Source organism: Ursus maritimus, unplaced genomic scaffold, assembly GCF_017311325.1.
Source record: "Ursus maritimus isolate PB19 unplaced genomic scaffold, ASM1731132v1 scaffold_33, whole genome shotgun sequence".
In the NCBI taxonomy this organism is placed as follows: domain Eukaryota; kingdom Metazoa; phylum Chordata; class Mammalia; order Carnivora; family Ursidae; genus Ursus; species Ursus maritimus.
In genome coordinates this window covers 6,349,300-6,369,455 of record NW_024425897.1, presented here as the reverse complement: position 1 = coordinate 6,369,455, position 20,156 = coordinate 6,349,300, and the positions used below count along the sequence as shown (strand labels likewise).

The 20,156-nt window shown below is 46.9% G+C and overlaps 1 protein-coding gene across 1 annotated transcript in view; it reads right to left on the bottom strand.

The window, feature by feature from the left end:
* GRK3 (G protein-coupled receptor kinase 3) overlaps positions 1-20,156 on the bottom strand; it is a 120,683-nt gene that overhangs the window by 21,199 nt on the left and 79,328 nt on the right. Inside the window, exons 9-13 of the mRNA XM_040619651.1 lie at positions 17,889-17,988; positions 10,284-10,362; positions 8,513-8,643; positions 6,319-6,413; positions 2,172-2,279 (exon numbers count right to left, since the gene is read on the bottom strand). Of these exons, the coding sequence (XP_040475585.1) occupies positions 2,172-2,279; positions 6,319-6,413; positions 8,513-8,643; positions 10,284-10,362; positions 17,889-17,988 (513 nt within the window). The remainder of the gene's footprint in view (positions 1-2,171; positions 2,280-6,318; positions 6,414-8,512; positions 8,644-10,283; positions 10,363-17,888; positions 17,989-20,156) is intronic.

Below are 20,156 nucleotides of genomic sequence, written 5' to 3'. Positions count from 1 at the left end.
AACCCCTTGGTGAAGACAGACCCTCGGCCAGCTGGGAGCCAATCCTTAGGGCTCCCCTAAGCCTTGCACCCAGCTCTTCCAACCTTTCCCTATGACCCACGGTTTCTAGATCTTTCACCACTTTCCTCTCATCCCATCCTCAGGAACACCCTCCGGATGTCTTCCTGTCAGCCAAGACTCCTCTTGATGGAGCCGCAGTGAACACAGTGCTTCCCCTGAGCCCTATCGAGGACCCATGAGGAATGAAGCCCTCCCAACTCAGTGCTCCGAACCTGACCTGTGGCCAGCTACGGCTGGATTCACTTTATGAGCCACAAATCACACGGCTGGCATGTCATTCGTAATTACATTTTCAAATCTTTTAAAAACGATGTCATGCCAGATCATCCCCAATTTACATGCGTGGACATTATTATAAACAGACTAGTATCAAACGAAACAAAGACAGGCACCCAGCCCTAAATACACAGCTTGGCAGGTTTCCCTGTGACATTTTACTATTGATTTTTCAATCTTGATGTAGTCAGTGGTTTCGCTGCTGCATGGAATTTTACTGTCTCAAAATTCCAGAGGTGTGGGTTCTGCACCTCCAACCCCAGCTCCGGTCGGGGCCCAGACAAAGACCCCAACGGGTGTCTCTGCACACCCACCTTGCATAGAGAGACCGCACCGGGTGGAAGGACGTCTCAAGTGGGAAGCGGTTTTCTCTGGCCCGTCTTGCAGAAACTCTAATTAGGTCAGCGAGTCTGACGATGTGAATTAGGGCCATCCAGGCTCCACAAATATAGTAATTCAATTAAGGACCAACAGGACCTGACTCTCTGGGCAGTAACACAATTTTGGTTCCCCAGTGAAAATGGTGAGCAGAGCACAACTAGATTACCAGGGTCTTGGGGAAGCAGCAGGGGTGCTGGGAACCTAATCTGGGGGCAAACATGGAATCCAGCCCCTTTGCCGAATGCGCTAATTACGGTAAGAAGATGCGGCAGTGCTCAACGAGGCTTCCCAGTGGAAATGTGAAAAGCTCAGCGAACGACCAGACCCGTGTTCACAGCAGAAACAGGAGAGGGAGAGTCTTGACCAAGAAATGTTAACGTAAAGTGCTTCTGGCGTCCCTGTGGATGAGGATGACCAAAAACATATTTCCGAAACTCAAGACTTCCATTCCGGGTGGCTGAAAAGTCTTAAAAATCAGTGGAAAATGTTAAAATAATGGTCCCCAAACAGGGGACCATATTTTCGACAGTGTTTTCATTCCCTATTCTTTCCTTCTTAAAAATCAGTGGAAAATGTTAACATAATGCTCCCCAGACAGGGGACCATATTTTCGACAGTGTTTTCATTCCCTATTCCTTCCGCTCTATCTCACCGTCTTTGGTGGTTGAGAACTAACACCAACGAATTAAAAACAAAATTATGCGGTTTCATGTTTGTGTTTTATGAAAAGCAAATTAACTTCAGCATGCTTCCGAATACACGCACCCTTCTAAAATCAGTTCACTTTGGATCTTGGTTCTTTCTTGTAAACCCTCAAGACGCTTAACCTTGGCAAGACAATCATGAGTCACTGACTCCTAACGAAAAAGATTATCCTACCTTCTTCAATTACCCACATTTTAAAATAACTCTTAGGCCCCAAATAAGCCTTATCAATGGCACCACTTCAAAGCAGTCTTCTTTTAGGCTTCAATGTGTTGACATTCCTACAACGTATGGAACAAACATACGAAACTGTAAGCTTTTGCCTGAAAGTTTACTGTAGCGAAGTTCTCGTTTTTATAAGGCAGGAGGAGCCCTGGTCATCATCTAGACTAGGATGTGTGATCGAAAATGATGTTAGGGGGCGCCTGGGTGGCACAGTGGTTGGGCGTCTGCCTTCGGCTCAGGGCGTGATCCCGGCGTTCTGGGATTGAGCCCCACATCAGGCTCCTCCGCTGTTAGCCGGCTTCTTCCTCTCCCACTCCCCCTGCTTGTGTTCCCTCTCTCACTGGCTATCTCTGTCAAATAAATAAATAAAATCTTTAAAAAAATAAAAAATAAAAAAATACAAGTCACTATTTTAAAAAAAAATTAAATAAAATGATGTTAGAGCCTAACAACGTCTAACCAGCCTGGATTCTGATCGGAGGACCTGCCACGGCGACAGTGATAGAAGAATGCATTTCACTCACCCTCGCAGAAGCTTGAAAAGCATGCAGCCCAGGGAGAACCAGTCGGCACTGCTGTCATACGCCGTCCCCTTCTGCAACACCTCGGGAGCCATGTACCCATGGGTGCCACTGGGGAGGAGAAAGTGCACACGCAGTTATCAGAGCATGCCCACTTTATAAAATAGTAACAGTGCAGCCAAGAGGTTCAGACACCGTTTGTCGAACGGCAGCCACTATAACCAAGGGGGGGAGGGGACGATGGGGATTCCACACATCATGATTCATGGAACAAAACCACCTTTTCTGTCTTAATTAGTATAGGAAAAAATATAAATAAATTACAGTACGAGGTAAATATGAAAACATGGCAAGCTCCAGTCCGGGAGGGGAAATGTGAACACGTTCGTCTCTCTGCACTACGGCATGAAGAGGTCTCAAGCCTGTTGCAGAGCTCTTGTGAGGACACACAAAGGGTGGGGGTGAGGCTGGGGGAGGGGAAGATAAGCAGGCACCTACAGGGGGAGTCGTGGACCTGAAGGCATGGGGACGTCCCTCCTGTGTGGCACCACCCCCGTGCTAGGGACCTGAGCTGGCACACGCTAAGGGCGGGCGCGACTGACTTACACAGTCAGCGACAGACCGCAAGGGGTTGGGGAAGAAGTGGGGACACAAGCCGACAGGTACAAAAGATGGAGCAATCCCACGCCCGGTTTTGAGGGCGGCCGACAGATCAAAGGACCCCGCTAAGCAAATGTGAGGACTGTTTTCAGAAGTTGAGAAAAAGATTTGGGAGGACAACCATTTCATCTTGAATTGCCCTATTCTGCAACTCTGAATCCTCCTGTTGTTCCATTCCCCGCCCCTCCTTTACGATCTGACACCCACTGTTCCATCTAGAAGAGCAAGAAGCGGCTCATGGGGGGCTTTCAAAGACGCAGCCCGAAAGGGTTCCTGCGAAAGCGCCGCCCTCCAACCTGTCCACCCTCACTGATCTTCCTGGACAAGATAGGTGCTAAGACACCACCTGTGTCGTGCAGGGTCTCCATGTGGATTACACGTAAGTAAGGGGCTAGAACGGTGCTGGCACAGAAGAACAACTCAATCCACGATGAGGGGGAGGGGACATCTCCAGGCTAATCTCTAGTCTTATTTTATTAGAATCACGTTTAAATCATGCTCACTGAGACGTGCTCAGAAAGGTGATCCTGGATCACTTATCATCATTCCCGATCCAGGATCAGCACCGGGCCCAGTGCTGTCTAAAGCGTTCTCACTCCGGAAGATGGCTCTCGAGCAGTGAGAATGGGCGCTGCTCCATCATGACAGGCCCGGCGCCTGGATGCACTCCACTGTCTGGAATCCAAAGTCTGACCGCAGCAGGCCGGCCAGCCACGCTGTGATGGCCCCAGAGGTTTCCAGGAGGGGCATCCGAACCAGTCTCTGCAAAGGGTTCACTGCGGTGCTGCCCAGAAAGACCTTGGTGGTGACCTGCAAGCCTACCATTCTCAGGATCAAAACCCGCTTCTGGAGTGGGAAAATATGGCAAGGATAAACACAGGAGGCTAAGTGGACACCGGACACGATCAGAGCCAGATACCGGACCTCCCGCCACGTGGCTTTCTGATTTTCCTCATGGCAGCAACTGCTGCTTCCCAACATTTCCCAGGGAAAATCCCAACTACTCTGAGTCCTGCAAGAATGCCTGGAGGTTCTGAGACTCTGCGGCATGAGACCCAGCTTTGAGTTCTTAGAGAAAATAAGCTGGAACTCCCGTCCGTCGCTGGTAACCTGTTCAATCCTGAAAGTCTTCCTTTGCTTTCTCAGGGCTACTGCACAGGTAACTTTCAGCTCACGGTAAACTCGCAAGTCATTAAATGGACCCACTCAGTCGAAGCCCAAATCAGGAACCTCAAACTCAGCACTACTTGCAGACGGACCGGCTATGTGAAATCCAAGGATTACAGCTACGGCTTTGAAAAGACTTGAGAAACCACGTCCAGGGTGAAATTCTGGCCCAAAGTCCTCATCGGGTCCGAAGTCAGCCATTTCATAGCATTGGGGGGTTCGCCTGTGTAGGGTAAGGGGTCCAAGCTCTGGAGTCAGACAGAACTGGCCTGTAATTCTAGCCCCACCATGTGCCAGGTCTGTGACCCTGTTCGAGCTACTTGATTTCTCCGGACTTCAGTGTCCACACCATAAACTAGATGACTGCAACTGTTAACCTCTGGTGTTTCTGTGAAGCTAAGAGCACATTCAAAGCAGCCGGCCCTGTGAGCCTGGGACAGTGAATGTTCAGCCGGTGATGCGGTGAACGCTGTGGCTGCTGGCACCACCACAACCCACACACCAGCCACTCCCTACACGGCCAGTTCTAGGGGGTCCCCGTGGCACTGCCCGCACCTGGCCCCCAGCCAATGGTACCTAGAAGCTTGTTGCATTCATCAGTGGACTTGACCATCACAATGCTCAAATGAGATAAAGGCCACCGTCATCTCCTCTTTAGAGAGAGGTGAAAAACGAGGCACAACTTGGAAGCAGATTCAAACCCTGATCTGCTGACTCGAAAGTCTTTGTTCTTGGCCAGGAGTTGATGCACTTTTAGAATAGTGGCCTCACTACCATCATGCAAGCATGGAAACCACCTCCCTGATCCTATCCCTTCCTACAGCTGCTGCTGGAATCCCAGAACAGCCCGCCTCTCAGAGCTGACAGGTGAATTACAGTAAGAAGTGGATGCCGCTCTGTAAGGAAATAAATAACCCCATTACTGAAAGTTAATTCCTTTGCAAGATGAACTCTTCTGAGCTCTTGGATTCGCCTTCTGTGATGGCCACACTAAATTGAAGAAATTAGCATACCAAACAGCGACCGCATTAAAAATTCAAACAACCCTGTTAAAAAAGGCCTGATGAACTTGCTGAGAGAAGCTGATGCAACCACAGGTTCTGGCCTAATAATTGTAAAGTGCTGCCAAAATGCTAATGCCATTATCACTGGACCCCAGATTCTGCAGGAAGGGAGAAACCTGTTTATAGAATCGGTGCTATTCACCATGCACCTTTGCTCAGGGCTTTAAAAGGCAACTCTGACTTAACGTAGCCCTTCATCAGGTATTGAGATGCAGAACCCCTTTACCTCTATACCCACAGAAAGAAGGGTGTAGGGTTGATTTTCTGCATGAATGCGTGAGGTGACACCCCTGGGAGTTTCTTCAAGCCCATTCAATACGGAGATGAACGTTAGCTCAAGAGGGACAATAAGATGTAATTTTAAAGGATTTCAGTGCTGAAAGTGATACATTTACCCAAAAAAAAAAAAAAAAAAAGAATAAAGCAACACTGGTTTGCTTTTCCACAAACTGCACATGTGTCCACGCTTTCCACCCAGATAAACTGATGCCAAAGGAACAGAAAGGAAAACCAGGGCGCATTCCCTTCTGCTTCTGCAGAGGCCTGGGACGGCGGCCGTCCGTCCCTGGAGGGGGCTGTGCAGAGGGGTCAGGTGCTGGCTGAGGGCTGCGGGGCAGGGGTTCCCTCCGCAGGGTCTGTTGGAGGACCGACGTCGTTCATGCTCGAGCCTAACATGGCCTACGAGCAGATGATTGGTGGTTTTAATTAAGAAAAAAGATTCCTAATTTCCCTAAGGGAAAAGAAAAGCCATTTTGAAAATGTAGGAGAAAGTAGATGGAGAGAGACGCTTGAGCTCTGGGCCTCCCTTGGAGAGCTGCATGAAGATGTCCCTGCACCCCACGGGCACACGGACTTCCCTTTATCCTCGGGACCACTGCAGGGATTCATTATTGCCTACTTTGGGGAGGAGAAGATGGAGGGTCAAGCAGGTAAACTGACTGACTAGGGTCACACAGCTGGCACGGGCTCGGGTCTGCTGCGGAGGCCCCTCCATCCACACCAGACACCCCGGCCCCTGCGGTCACGCTGTGGGCGCATCCATGCTCCCCCCCAAGACAGAGGAGGCACACCCTGCTAATCTCCATTCCCATAACCAAGCGTATGGGACCTGCCCTGACCCAGCATTATCACGTACGGACGGTGACCTCTGGCAAAAAAAAAGCCGGGGGAATAAGTGAGCAGACTGGGGTCTGAGCCGATCAACGTGTCGCTGCAGAGAAACCACAGTGAGCACTGAACAGAGCTGATATGCTACTCACACACTCGCATGGGGCTTCTTTTTGGAAAAGTCACAGGCGAGACCGAGATCGGATATCCTGACGTGTCCGTGTTCATCCAAGAGGATGTTTGCAGGCTGAAGAGAAAAACAAGATGATCTGCAGGAGTCCCCAAGCTGTCATAGGTGTTGAGAATGTCTACAACCACGGGCACGTGGTATCTTATCATTTTGTCTGAACACGAATTCCGTACTATCCCATCCAAGCTGGGTATGAGACTGAGAGTCGTACTTTCCGCGTCTAAATCCCGCAGGAAAGCGGCAATGACAGACACAAAGGAGACGACTCATGAGATAACCAGACACAAGGCAGGGAGCTTGCAGGGGTGATGACCACGGTTCATCAGAGTTAACAAATACTTCCTTTTCCCCGCCGGGAACTGAAGCCCGGCGAGAGCCAGCTTCTCGGCTTCTGTGAACCACAAAGCCTCCGGGAATGAGCCCACGAGGCACAGGACAGAAAGGAATCTCACGAGAATGCACCACCACGGACCTAAGAAATCAACACGGTCCACGGCGCCGCACCAATCCCAATGAACAGCATTCCTGCTTCTGGGGCCACAATTAGAACCCAGGACCTCACCGAATGACCCAGGAGGACTCTGACCCCAACTCTGATGAAGTGTCTCTACTGAGATTAGATTTAGCCGGCATAATCACGGAAAACAAAGCTCCTCTCCCTAATATACATTGAATTACAGTCATCTTAATATTTTTCTGCTGGAGATCAACTATTGTTTTGCTTGAAATAAAAATAAATGGCACGCTATTATAAAGCTGAAGCATGAATAATCATGAGTGACTAGAATTCAGTTTGAATAGAAATTAAATAATACCACTGCCTACTGAAGAGCTTAGAAAACAAAACAAAACAAAAAATACAGCATAAAGATGATTCGGGACCGGTTATCAATCTAAATTAAACTGTATTACACTAGCACTTCATGGGCCTTCGGCATGTAGTGTGTTCTTCTGCAAAACTCACCGGAGGAAACAAAACGTCATGCGCCCGCCAGTGCCTAATTATTTCTAATTCAATGAAACTACATTTTTGTCTTCTTCGTGCTCAGATGAAAACTAAGGGGATCATTCTGTAGCCCTGCGGAAAGCTTTAAGTTTTACAAAGTGTTTTGTGACAAAAGAAGAGGCTCAAAAATAAAATATGATAGTTTAGATTCTTGGAAGGCAGCCTTAAAAAGCGAAGACAGCCCATCAAGACATAGCAGCTCCTGAAAGACAGGAGCGTAATCTGCACGTTTCAGTCGGTTACCCTGGATTCCTTCGAGAAGGAATCTCAAAGAGAAGGCAAACACCTCCCCCCGGAGTGGGGGCAGTGGAAACTGTCTCTCCTATCATTTTTCTCCTTATGAGGTACGCACTTCTGTATCCGCATGATCATTTCTACAACTTGTCAAGGCCCCTTTTATCTCTAGCCCTGCCTTCTCGCCAGGAGTGGCACCACGGAGGTACTGAGTAAACTCCTAGCTCCCTTATGAATGCAGAACCTAGGACCAAGCATCGTGGTCTGGAAGGGGTAACTTGGAATAGACTCACTGCATTTTCTTCCAAGTCCAGAGAGAGCAAGGATGAAGCAGCCCAGGGGCTCCGCAGTTCAGGGACCCAGAAATCTGTCAGTGATTTTGAAGACAGTCCGAAAACAACGTGAAACTCTCAGGGTGGCCTTTAGGGGAAGTTCTGCGGGCTGATCGGCCCTGCCTCCGACGAGCTAGGACTCTCGACCATTCTGCGTCTCAGTTCACCTGGGTATAAATCCCCGAAGACACACGTTCCCTGCTTTTCATCTTTGTGCATCACTGGTTCTAACACAGAGCCGTGGCCAAACCAGTTGCTTAGTGAACATTAAGTGCATTACAATGAATTGTCTCATCAGCAACGCCAAGAAACTCCTACCTTGCTTTCATTAATTCATTGCAGTTTCTGAGTTAGTGTGTGTGCTGTGCCAGGCAGGGGCGCACGTGCTGAGCTGACAGTGACAACTAGGAAGGAAAGGAGCGCCCGGCACAGAGTTCGGAGTCTGGACAGACGGACATCACACAGATGTGACGTCACCGGGGCTGAGGTGAGGGAAATGGCAGGTCCTATGAAAGACCAGGGACCGTCCAGAGACCCAGGACCCCGATACCTTCTGCACAGGTCCCGGAAACAGAACGCCTTACCTTCAGATCTCTGTAAACAACAAACCGATTGTGCATGTGCTCCAGCCCCAGGATGATTTCAGTGGCGTAAAACCGCATCTCCTTCTCAGAAAACACCCCATGTTGTGAAAGGTGATAGTGCAAATCGCCCCCTGGAACCAGAGACGCGGAGGTTAATACGAAACGTGTCTGTCAATTCACAGGAACAAAACTCGGTGCCATCCTAAATAGGATGCAGTCGAAAAAAGGCAAACTTTGCTTCTGCTCTGTCTGTATATCTATCTTGGACTTCTGTAGTTTGACAAAACACTTTAAGAAGTACAGAGGGATCTCAAACAGAAGCCTTCGTGCGAGGATGGCCGGGACAATACATCACACAGCCATCGCTCTCAGACTGGTAGTCCTGCTCCCAGATGCACCTTCACGGGGGCTGGGGGGCGGCTTGCTTATCTGCTGGGAGTATTTACATCCTGTCTAATAACTACACCGACCATGATCCAGCAGATGGCTTAGCAACTGGCTCCGTGGACAATAAAGAAAGCAGCACACAGAGAAACAAAACGGTCATATTGACAGATATTTGGGTAAGCAGATACAGTACAATTTTAACTGGTGATATCCAGGGAGGTGGGTATGTGGGTGTCCCCAGTAAAATTCTCTCCATTTTTGGCCTCTGTTTGCAAATTTTCATCATAAAATGTTGGAAAAACTCAATCATCCTACGGGCTCAAGTTACAGAGACCGAGAATGCCACCAACAGGGTGAAGGAATGTTCTTACACACTATAAAGGAACAGCCTCTACTGACCTGGAGAAGTTAATCTGTGGCCAACTTTATGGCCCCCGCTTTTGCTTACGTATCTCCCCTCTCACCCACACGTTTTCCTGTACAACCACTGCGGATCAAGATGTAGGCGACTTCCAGCATCCCAGAGGCTGCCCCGCCCCTGCTTAGGCCAAGGGCACTCCCTTCTGACCTCTCACCATTCACTAGCTTTGCCTGTTCTGAGAGTCACATACGTGGAATCCCACAGCAGACACGCTATGGTGTCTGGCTTCTTTGCCCATTATTACGTCTGGAAAATTCCTCCATGCTGTTGAATAGGTCTGGTTTTAAATCAAACCTCTCAAAACACAACAGAACTTCAAATGAACTTCCAAAAAAAAAAAAAAAAGGTAATTCGTTTGTTGTACTGCATGAATTTCAAGCTCTAGTTACTAAAAACACTTTGAATATATACTGTACCACTCTCTAGCATTAGAAAACTATTTTTCTAGCTAGAACTTTCTCGGCATTTGCAGGGCCATCATTCATAGCTTAAAAGATCAATGGCTGGCTGGTCTGGACTAGGCGTACAGAAGATTCGGCCTGAAGCCATGCTGGCCCACAGCCAATCCTTCAAAGTTGGTTTCCGAATACACTTCTATCTTTGGCCTACGTTCTTATGTGGCATTTCATTCCTAAAAGTTGAGGGTCAGGAAACAAGCTAATTAAAGATCTAGGCCAGCTGCATTCCAGAAAATGAAGTTTCACTCTGCATATTTTATGAAAATCTTTTCCAGAAAATGCAACTTCCTGGTGAGAGAGTAGGAGGGCCAGAGGGGAATGGCGGTCAACATTTTAAAATGAATTCTAAGGGAAACTTGAAGGGTAAGGAGGTGTCCTTAAACTTCAGGGGGAACCCAATTATCTGAAAGACCCAAACCACCAGGGTGCCTAGCTCAGCGCACACTGAGGTGTCATGTCCCGGAGAAGTCTTTCCCTGCGTTCGGACTTCCTGCGTGTCGCTCACCGTTCATCAGATCCAAGATGAAGCAGAGTTTATCTGGAGTATGGAAGGCATAGGTCATACAGACAATGAAAGGACAGTCCTAGAGAGAAAAAGCAAGAGTTTGTAAGAAAAACAAAAGCTGTCCCGGGAAGCACGTGCTGTCTGCTACCAAACGCCATCCAAAGATTTTTCTCACCCACGCCACTGCCCTGTGCGTTGAGCACAGACCCCTCCATGGTGTCCCTAATGGTCCCACCAAAACAGATTTGATAACATGACAAAGTGCATAGAGACAGAACACTATTAAGTGCAACAGATGATTTCAAAGGTCTCGTCTCTCTCAGATTCATTCATCACCCTTGTATCTGCGTCTTCTTCAAAGGACCCGGCTTCTACAGAAAAACACTGCTGCCGTGCTAGTCTCTTTGCTGGTCTGCATTTTTGTCCTGGCTGGTCAAATACTCATTTCAATCTCTGATTCTGACATTGGAAGAACCATACCACAGTGGGAGGAAATATCTGTATCATTGTCTTCAAACACTGAGCAAGCATAGATGGGAATTCAGCTAGCTTTTCTTTTTTTATTTTTATTATGTTATGTTAGTCACCATACAGTACATCATTAGTGTTTCATGTAGTGTTCCATGATTCATTGTTTGTGTATAATACCCAGTGCTCCACGTGGAAAAATATATCAGGGTCAGGGACTGAATAATTCAACTGTAAAGATGTCAGTTTTCCCCAAAGTAACCTAGACATTCCATGCGATTGTAATTAAAATGAAAATCGACAAGCTGATTCCAAAATGTATGTGAAAATGTACACAGCTAGGAAAAGTAGAGACATTCTAGAAGAAAAACGAAGCTGGAAACGTCACATCACCAGATATCAAGACTTATCCTAAAGCAACAGTAAATCAGACAGTGTGGTAGTAGCCCAAGGACAGACAAACTGACCAACAGAACAAAACAGAGAATCCTGAAATAGACTCAAGCATAAAGGGTCAATTGATTTGTGATAAAGTGACCCAACAGGGTGGGAGGAAAGGATGGCCTTTCCAATCAACGGCGCTGGAGCAACTGGGTATTTGTATCAGAGGAAGTGAACATGCACCCCTACCTCACACCACACACTAGAGTCAACTCCAGGTAGACAAAGATCTAAACAGAAAACAATGAAGCTTCTAGAGGAAAACAAAGGAGAATATCTTCGTGACATTAGGGTAAGTAAAGATTTCTTAGGCCACGAAAAAGCACTAACAGTAAAAATATTGCCAAACTGGACTACAATAAAATTTAAAACCTTCTGTTCTTCAGAAGATACTATTAAGAGAGTAAAAAGGCAAGTCACAGAGTAGGAGACGATATCTGCAATCCATAAACACATAAGGGACTCACACTTGGAATATATAGACAACTCTGGTAAATCGATAAACAAAACGGCAAACCACCCAACAGAACAGTGGCAAAAAATGGCAGTAGTAGTAATAATAACATAGCAATTCGTTAATTTAAAAAATGGACACTTCATGTAAGAGAGTATCAAATAGCTCACAAGCCTGTGAACAGAAGCGGGACCACAGGGGCGCCTGGGTGGCGCAGTCGTTAAGCGTCTGCCTTCGGTTCAGGGCGTGATCCCGGCGTTATGGGATCGAGCCCCACGTCAGGCTCCTCCGCTGTGAGCCTGCTTCTTCCTCTCCCACTCCCCCTGCTTGTGTTCCCTCTCTCGCTGGCTGTCTCTATCACTGTCAAATAAATAAATAAAATCTTAAAAAAAAAAAAAAAGAAGAAGAAGCGGGACCACAGTGGTCCCCAAGGAAATGTGTTACTGCAGCGTGTTATCACTAAAACCCACGACGATGGCTAAAATTAAAAAGACTGACAATACCCAGTGGCTGGAAAGATAGGGTGGAAATGGAACTCCCATATATGGCTCCTGGGAGCGCGTAATGGTACAACTGCTTTCGCAAACTGGTGCTATCTGCCAAAGCTGAACACGGTCTACAAACCCTCTGAGCCAGCATTTCCACTCCCGGGGATACACCTCACAGCAACCTGGACTTCTGTGCACCGAAGAGAACGGCCTGGGACTCTTCCTCACGGCACTACTCACAATAGCCCAACCTGGGAAGGAACCCGGATGTCTGTCAATGTTAGAACGGCTGCAGTGGAACACTGGGCAGCCAGGGTCAGCAAGCATTTTTGCAAGGGGCTAGACAATAACCTTTTTCACTTTTATAGGCTCCGTGCAATCAATCTCTGCCCTGTATTCTGTGTTTATTTTCTATGCAATCCCTTAAGAACGTAAGAACCATTCCTGGCTCAGGGCTGTACATGAGGCTACAAGGCAGATCTGGTCCGCGGGCCTCGCGCAGCTTGCTGGCCTCCGTTCTGCAGCCGCAGGACAAACGACTGCTACGTGCAACGATTCAGACGGCTCTCGCACACCACGTGGAGTGACAGAGGCCAGACAAGGAAGAGTACATTCAGACAGCACCCGGACACAGGCAAAGCTAAACTACGGTGTTAGAAATCCGGGCAGCGGTTAGCCCGGGCAAGGGGTAGGTGACCAGAAGTGACACAAGACTTCTGGAATATGGGTCACTTTCTGTCCCCTGACCTGCGTGCTGGACACAGGCATGTGTTCCCTTGTGAAACTTCATCCGTGCTAAGTCAGATCCATGACTAGGTCTGTTCAGAGTCTTTATACACAGTGTATACTCGCCCCTCAACTGATTCAAATAAAAACTGGCAAAAAAAAAAATCTATATCCACATTCCTTAACAGAAACAAAAAATTATTAAATTCCACAGAAAATATTTGCGTTTCAACGGAATAATCTGTACACTGGACTTGCATTGTCCAAACCTCTGTTTTAAGGGCAGACCAATAAATCTGAGTTAATACCTTCTTATACCAGCAATTCATGAACTTGAACTGAATTTCCATATATCTTCCAGAGGAAAGATTTCATTTTATCATCACCTAGTTTGCCTTAAAATGCTGTGGAGGTGGTGTTAGTGACTACTGATTTCCAGCTTGATTTTGCTTTAAATAGGCAAAATAAAAGTGCTTTCCTTTTTATGTTAAAAGCCATGTGGGGGAGGAAAAAAAAAAGCCATGTGGCCTTCCTGGAGGGGGGGAGCACCATTCCTCTTGGAACCACATAGGGAACCACCTTTTAATAGCCTGCTGGAGATGGCTCATCCCGCTCCTTCCTGAATGGGGTTCCCCACACACTCCGGTTCCTCATTTGAAGAGCAATTCAGTTGCAGCGCAGAGAGGCTGATGGGCCCAGAACTCAGGAAGGCCGGAGTCTTTCCCGGCTAGAGACGGCACCTGCACTCGCTCCACCAAGGAGACAAGTGGACCAGGCCAAGGGGTATTTCTGAACACGATGGGATAGGATCCTTCTAATGGTAGCCCTGAGGAAGTAACAAAAGGTTCACTTGAGATCTTACGACATGAACTGTCGATTTAGAATCACAGGCTGAGTAGGAAGGGCCCTTTTTTTTTTTTTAAAAATTTATTTATTTATTTGACAGAGATAGAGACAGCCCGCGAGAGAGAGAACACAAGCAGGGGGAGTGGGAGAGGAAGAAGCAGGCTCATAGCGGAGGAGCCTGATGTGGGGCTCGGTTCCAGAACGCTGGGATCACGCCCTGAGCCCAAGGCAGGCGCTTAACCGCTGTGCCACCCAGGTGCCCCAGGAAGGGCCCTTTAAAAAAAAAAAAAAAATCAACTGGTCCAACTTGTTTATTTTTAAGGCAAGGAAACTAAGGCCCTGAAAAGGGGAAATGACCTGCCTGAGGTGACAAAGAAATGTGGGAGCCAGCCAAGATCTCAACCCCGAGTCTCCTGACCTTGTCCAGGGTTCTCTGGTATGCCGCATACAAAGGCAGGGTTTCTGCAGCAACGTAAAAGGAACGCTCAGTTAAAGGGTGTGATTCCGTTATCGCCACACTGACGGCAGCCTCACAGGTGCCACGCGGATACCACAGCGGGTCTCTCGTGAAGCTCGAGACACAAAGAACCAAACACGGACCAACACAACCCAACAGGCAGCAATTTAATGACGGTGCGGGTGGAGTGCCCAACGCAATCACGTTACGTTTGGCCTTGATGACCAGTTAAAGGCAGTAAGAACTACTGGATCTTTTGGAGGCAGACCCTCAGCAAGGACTTCCTACTGGTACTGAGCAAAGTAGGCTGTATTCTGTAGTGACTCTGGAACTGTGACAAAATACGCCACGAAGTGTCCAAGAAAATTCTCCACCCTGCCGTCAGAGGAAGGCGTATGCGATCTTCCTGCTTCAAACACTCCGTCTCCAGCTGCCGTAAGATCTTTTTTTTAAAACCTCAGAACCAGCCTCGAAAGCTCTTGATGGTCTGGTCCGGCGTCTGTCGGTCTCTCTCCCCTCTCCGGCTTCACACACCACCTCAGACCCCAGCTGCGTGGACCTTCTCTGAAGCGCTCAGGGCCCAGGCATGCTGGCCCCTCCGGGGACTTCTGAGGAGCGGCCCTTGTCACCTCCTCCCTGGTAAATGCCTCCTGAGCACTGGGTGCCTGTCTCACGGCTCTTGCCACACATCCTAAGGGCCCATAATCGCCGAGATCGGGTGAACAGGATCACCTCCTCTCATTCTGCATGGCTCTAGAAGAGCAAGGACCAAAGTCACGTTTTGGGACCTCCATCCTGCAGCGGAATGCCTGGCGCGATCTAGCCCTCCAGCATGGTTCAAGGAAGGAATGAGAAGACTGCCCAGGACACGACGGGACTGTGTCACGAAGGGGCTAACTGCTCTTTCCCAGCTACGGACGTACTTATCCTGGTTCTGAAACCTGAAGATTTCCCTTTTTACTATTCTAGAATTACAGAATCAAAACGGGAACAGTACTTCCCACTGCCTCTTTGAAAGGTCGGGGAAAGGAACACTCAGTCTGAGATGGGAAGGAAAAACAAAAAACTTCCAGTAAAAAGAAAACTACGAGTGACTTTAGTTCAGTTTCATGCCAACACCCTGGGAAACCACACAGATACAGGCTGATCTGAAGTTTAACCTAGTGAGGCCATTTTAGACGCAAGATCTTTAAAAAACCATAAAAAGTGACCTTTGATTAGAGAAAGAAAAGAGAAAGAAAGAAATTCCAAATAGTTTTATTTTGGTTAAATTATGTATTATTTTTTTAAAGCTTTTATTTTTAAGTAATCTCTACACCCAGCACGGGGCTCGAACTTAGAACCCAAGATCAAGAGTCGAATGCTCTCTGACTGAGCCGGCCAGCCACCCCTTGGTTAAATTATGTATTGATAAGTAAAACACAAAACAAAAAAACCCCCCAAATTCCCAAAAAACAAAAACAAGAACAAAAGCCAGGTTTGATATTTGAATAAAAAATATAAACAATTCTTTAAAGTTAGCTCAAAGTGGAAGACCAATATAAGCCCAGTTTTTTTATATATTCCCTTAGAAGGTAAGACTGGGGAGGAACCATATCTCTACTTAACTGTCTTCCCCTTCACCTGGAAAAAATAAACATAAAAATGCTACATGAAAATTACATGTATATTTTTCCAACACCAAAAATTTCTTTTTCCATAGGCTTTCTTGAGAATAAAATCCAAGGTGTTGGAGATAACTCATTAAAAATTAATATTGTAGGGGCGCCTGGGTGGCACAGCAGTTAAGCGTCTGCCTTCGGCTCAGGGCGTGATCCCAGCGTTATGGGATCGAGCCCCACATCAGGCTCCTCCGCTATGTCCTCTCCCACTCCCCCTGCTTGTGTTCCCTCTCTCGCTGGCTGTCTCTATCTCTGTCGAATAAATAAATTAAATCTTTAAAAAAAATTAATATTGTAATTACCACTTAAAATCTGCAGTAAGTGCACATCCATGTTTGAAATTTAAGACAATGACATTCGCGATAGAGACTAGAAACTGACACCATTCGAACCGATTCCAATACAGTATGCAAGCTGCTTGGTCTCCACTCCGGTTAGCTGAAAACACGGTCATGCACACAGGACGGCTCTTATTTGAAATGCTTCATGTCCATATGCCAGCAGGCAGAGGCACAGAGATAGAAATGATTTATAGCTATGGCATTTCCACTTCGTACGGATGAGCTAAATTACGATCATCTTGCACTTCAGTAGCAGATAACCTTTCTGAAACTGCTAAAAACTAATGCTAGAAAATACAAACCACAATACAATAAATACAGGTATAAACAAACAAACAACAAAAAAAAAACAGAGCCTATCAGGTGATAAGAAGAAAGGAACAGGGGGTGCCTGGGTGGCTCAGTCGGTTGGGCGTCTGACTCTTGATTTAGGCTCAGGTCATGATTTCAGGGTCATGGGATCGAGCCCCGTGTTGGGCTCCGCACTCAGCAGGGAGTTTGCTTGAGATTCTCTCTCCCTCTGCCCTGCCCCCCATGCACGCGTTCTCTCTCTCTCTCAAATAAATTAAAATCTTTAAAAAAAAAAAAAAAAAAAAGGAACACTAGCCAGGGAGTCCACAGACTCTGGGCAAGGAAATTAACCCCTCTGGGTCTCAGGTTCCCTGCTTCCTAGTTGAGGGGATTCTCTGATTCACCATTAAAATCTGATTCCTTCATCCTTTGGGTGAGGTTGACCTATTTAGAACCCAGCCAGGATATTTGGAGGCCACGCCCTTCCCAATATACCTCACTGCATATAAACCTTCTTGGCTTGGTGTTTAACCTTAAATTCAAATGTGAGATACTCAGCAGGAGTCTGGCCACTCCACTGTCATTTCCTGCCTTCCCTTTGAGACCCTAAGTCCCTGACCTCCTCTGGATGCTGAATGGCAGGTCTGCTGGTGCACACCGGCATGCCCGGTTAGACGCTGAGTTTTTCCGGGTGTCTTTATATACATCCTTTCAAATAAACACAAGCCAAGGCTTTGCTCATGGGTCATATCATTCACTGCAAAAGAAGCCGGAATGGGACACTATTTTGCACAGGCTGAGCTAAAAATGCTAGCTTGGCAGACAAATGCAATGTCCAACAGGTGGAAACATGGTCTTGAAAATGGAAATGAGCGAAGTGCTCAGCAAGTAAAAAAGCAGCAAGACAGATAACGATAAAGCTGCCCTCTAGAGACTGGGGACAGACCCAAATGCAATTCAGGCCTGAGTAACCCGCGATACATCCTCCCTCTATTTGTTTACAGAGGACAAGAGCTGCTTTCCTCGTGCTCTTCCTTCTCTGAGTTAGTCCTTCATCTCGCAGTCAGCTCTTAACTAGACTCCAGTGATTTCGTTGTTGTTGCCACAATTACTTCCTGCCCTCTCTGCAAGCATATTCCGCCAAGAAGGAAGCCATAAACAGCCACTGATGGGAGAAGCCGTGGGTGTCATGATGATGGCCGCTAACACTTCTCTAACTCCCAAATTAAACAGAGATAATATGAGAATTACACACTATTTATATTAACTTAGTGCTGCTCTTCCCTGCTATAAATTCTAACCCACCCAAGAACTGGCTAGCTGCATAATTTGCTGGAAGAGAATGCTTGTATTTTAATTAAATTGTCCTGATATATAAAACCAACCAACCAATGAATACAGAAACAAGCAGTGCTCAAAATGGAATACTTACCCCTGTACTCACGAGGGACAACATAATCCTCTCATTTAAGGCTAATGTTTCTCCTTGTTTCATCTTGATCCTCTTCTTATCCAAGCATTTCATTGCATACCTAGAAACAGAAATGTTACTGAAAAAGCTATACTGAAAATATATCTAAGCTGCTTTAAACGATACACGTCATACTGCGGAAAGTTTCTACAGGTTTGGGAAGTGTCTGAAAGAAGGAAAATGGTACCCAAGTGTCGTGCAAAAAAAAAAAAAATTTTTTTTTTAAATTTGCACGTGTTAAGAAAATTCCAAGGCCCCTCCAGGAGGCAGAGCATACCTCCCCACTCCTAAGGTAAGGGCTGCACACAGTGAGCTCCTTCCTAAGAGAACAGCACAGAGGAGCGGGAACAGGGATGTTACAGTGGAGCAGCGTGACGCACACGACCTCAAGCAAGCGGTCAAGGTCAACATCAACAGGGATGAGTCATGTTAATGACGGGCACCCCTGATGGGATGTGATGACAATGGGGTTTTCTCTGGGGTCTTGCTTCCAAAAGCCCATGGCCCCAGTATAACCAGGAGGAAAGCACGGCTGAACTGGAAGACATTGTTCGGTATCCCTGACCAGGACTCCTCAAAGCTGTCCAGGCCATCAAAAACAAGGGAAGCCTGCGAAACCGTCTCTCTAAAGGAGCCTCAGGAGACATGACGACTTAAATGTAATGTGGGATCCGAGGACAGAAAAAGCCACTGGGTAAAACCTAAGGACAGGTGAATAAAGTAGAGATTTTGGCTCATAATAAGGTACTGATGTTAGTTCATTTGTTGTAACCAATGTAAGACGGGGAGACAGGGTGTGGGCCGTGGGAGCTCCCTGTGCTGTCTTTGTCCCTCCTTTCTAAACCTAAAACTATTCTAAAAAAGAAAGGTTTCTTTAAAAAAAAAAAAAAACAGCAATAATTAAGATATTTCTATCATTACATGACTAGAAGTTCCAGTCCAATAGGAGCATAGAGCAGAGGCATCTAAATAAATTTTGCATGTATTGGTGCCCAGCACTACTATGTGTGTGCCACAGGGGTGAGGGGATATGTGCGTAATATTTAGTATTTAGAAACTGTGACTTTGGCAGTGGTCAAGATTTTGCAAGAGTGCAGAGTGCAAGACTCTAAGACACTGATAACCAACAAAATGAAAAGGGAAGGCGTGTGCTCTGAAAGCACACTCTGAAATGCTACTTCACTGAGTTGTTTTTAATTTCTTTTTTAAGTAATCTCCACACCCAACATGAGGCTCAAGCTCCGGACCCCGACATCACGAGTCACACCCTCTACCAACTGAGCCAGACAGGCGCCCCTGATGTGTATCGAATCTTGATATTTAAGTTATCATATTTCAAATGATAAAAAGAATCCTAAGATTTTTATATGAAAGTTAGTGGAGAAGAAATAACTGACAACTTAAGCTTTTTGAAAACTTGGAACGAGCTCCCATTAAGGACATACAGACACGTTAGCGGCGTTCTCCGTGCTCACAGGTTGAAGCAAGCAGGATGACTTTTCAGCAGAAAGCTAAAAAATTTTTACAGGGGTTTCAGGGGCTTTAGAACTCTGTGTGCGTGACTACCAGTCCCCACTGATGGGTGACTTTATAAGGCCCAGGTACATAATCTTGGACGGTTGTTTGGCTGTGACAGGACCCAGAAGACCCGTTTGTTTCAAACCGATCGTAACTTACAATGTGACGATTTATAGCAAAACAGAGGAGGATGCTCAAATTTGCTCATTTTACCTACGCTTCCAGGTGTTCTTTGTAACAGACCCACCGATGGAGACATGACTTTGCTTAATTACGGAACCGCATAGTGAGAACCTATGAAGAGACATGTTCTTGAAATATTTAATTTCCACAATGAATTTTCAAACTGTTCCATACTACTTCTATGGCTACCCCACCACGATGGCGTCTGGTGAAATGTTTACACAGCAGACCAGAGAAGCTGGCATACGCAGGCCTGGAGCCCCTGGGTTGAGCAAGCTGAGGGTTGGGCTTCTGAGGGAGGTGGTAGCTCACAGATGGGCTCCGGAGCCAGTAACTGGCAGCCTGGGGACCGGAAGGACACACTCCCACGTTCGCAGGGACTGAGCCGGGCCACGTTCTAGCTGCGGGACTCCCGGGAAGCGTCTAGCCTTAATCTAGAAGGTAGAAGACAGTTTCCCACGCGCTGAGAATCACGTGAAATAATAAATGTAATGAAGAGACACGCTGATATTATTAATTTCTACATCC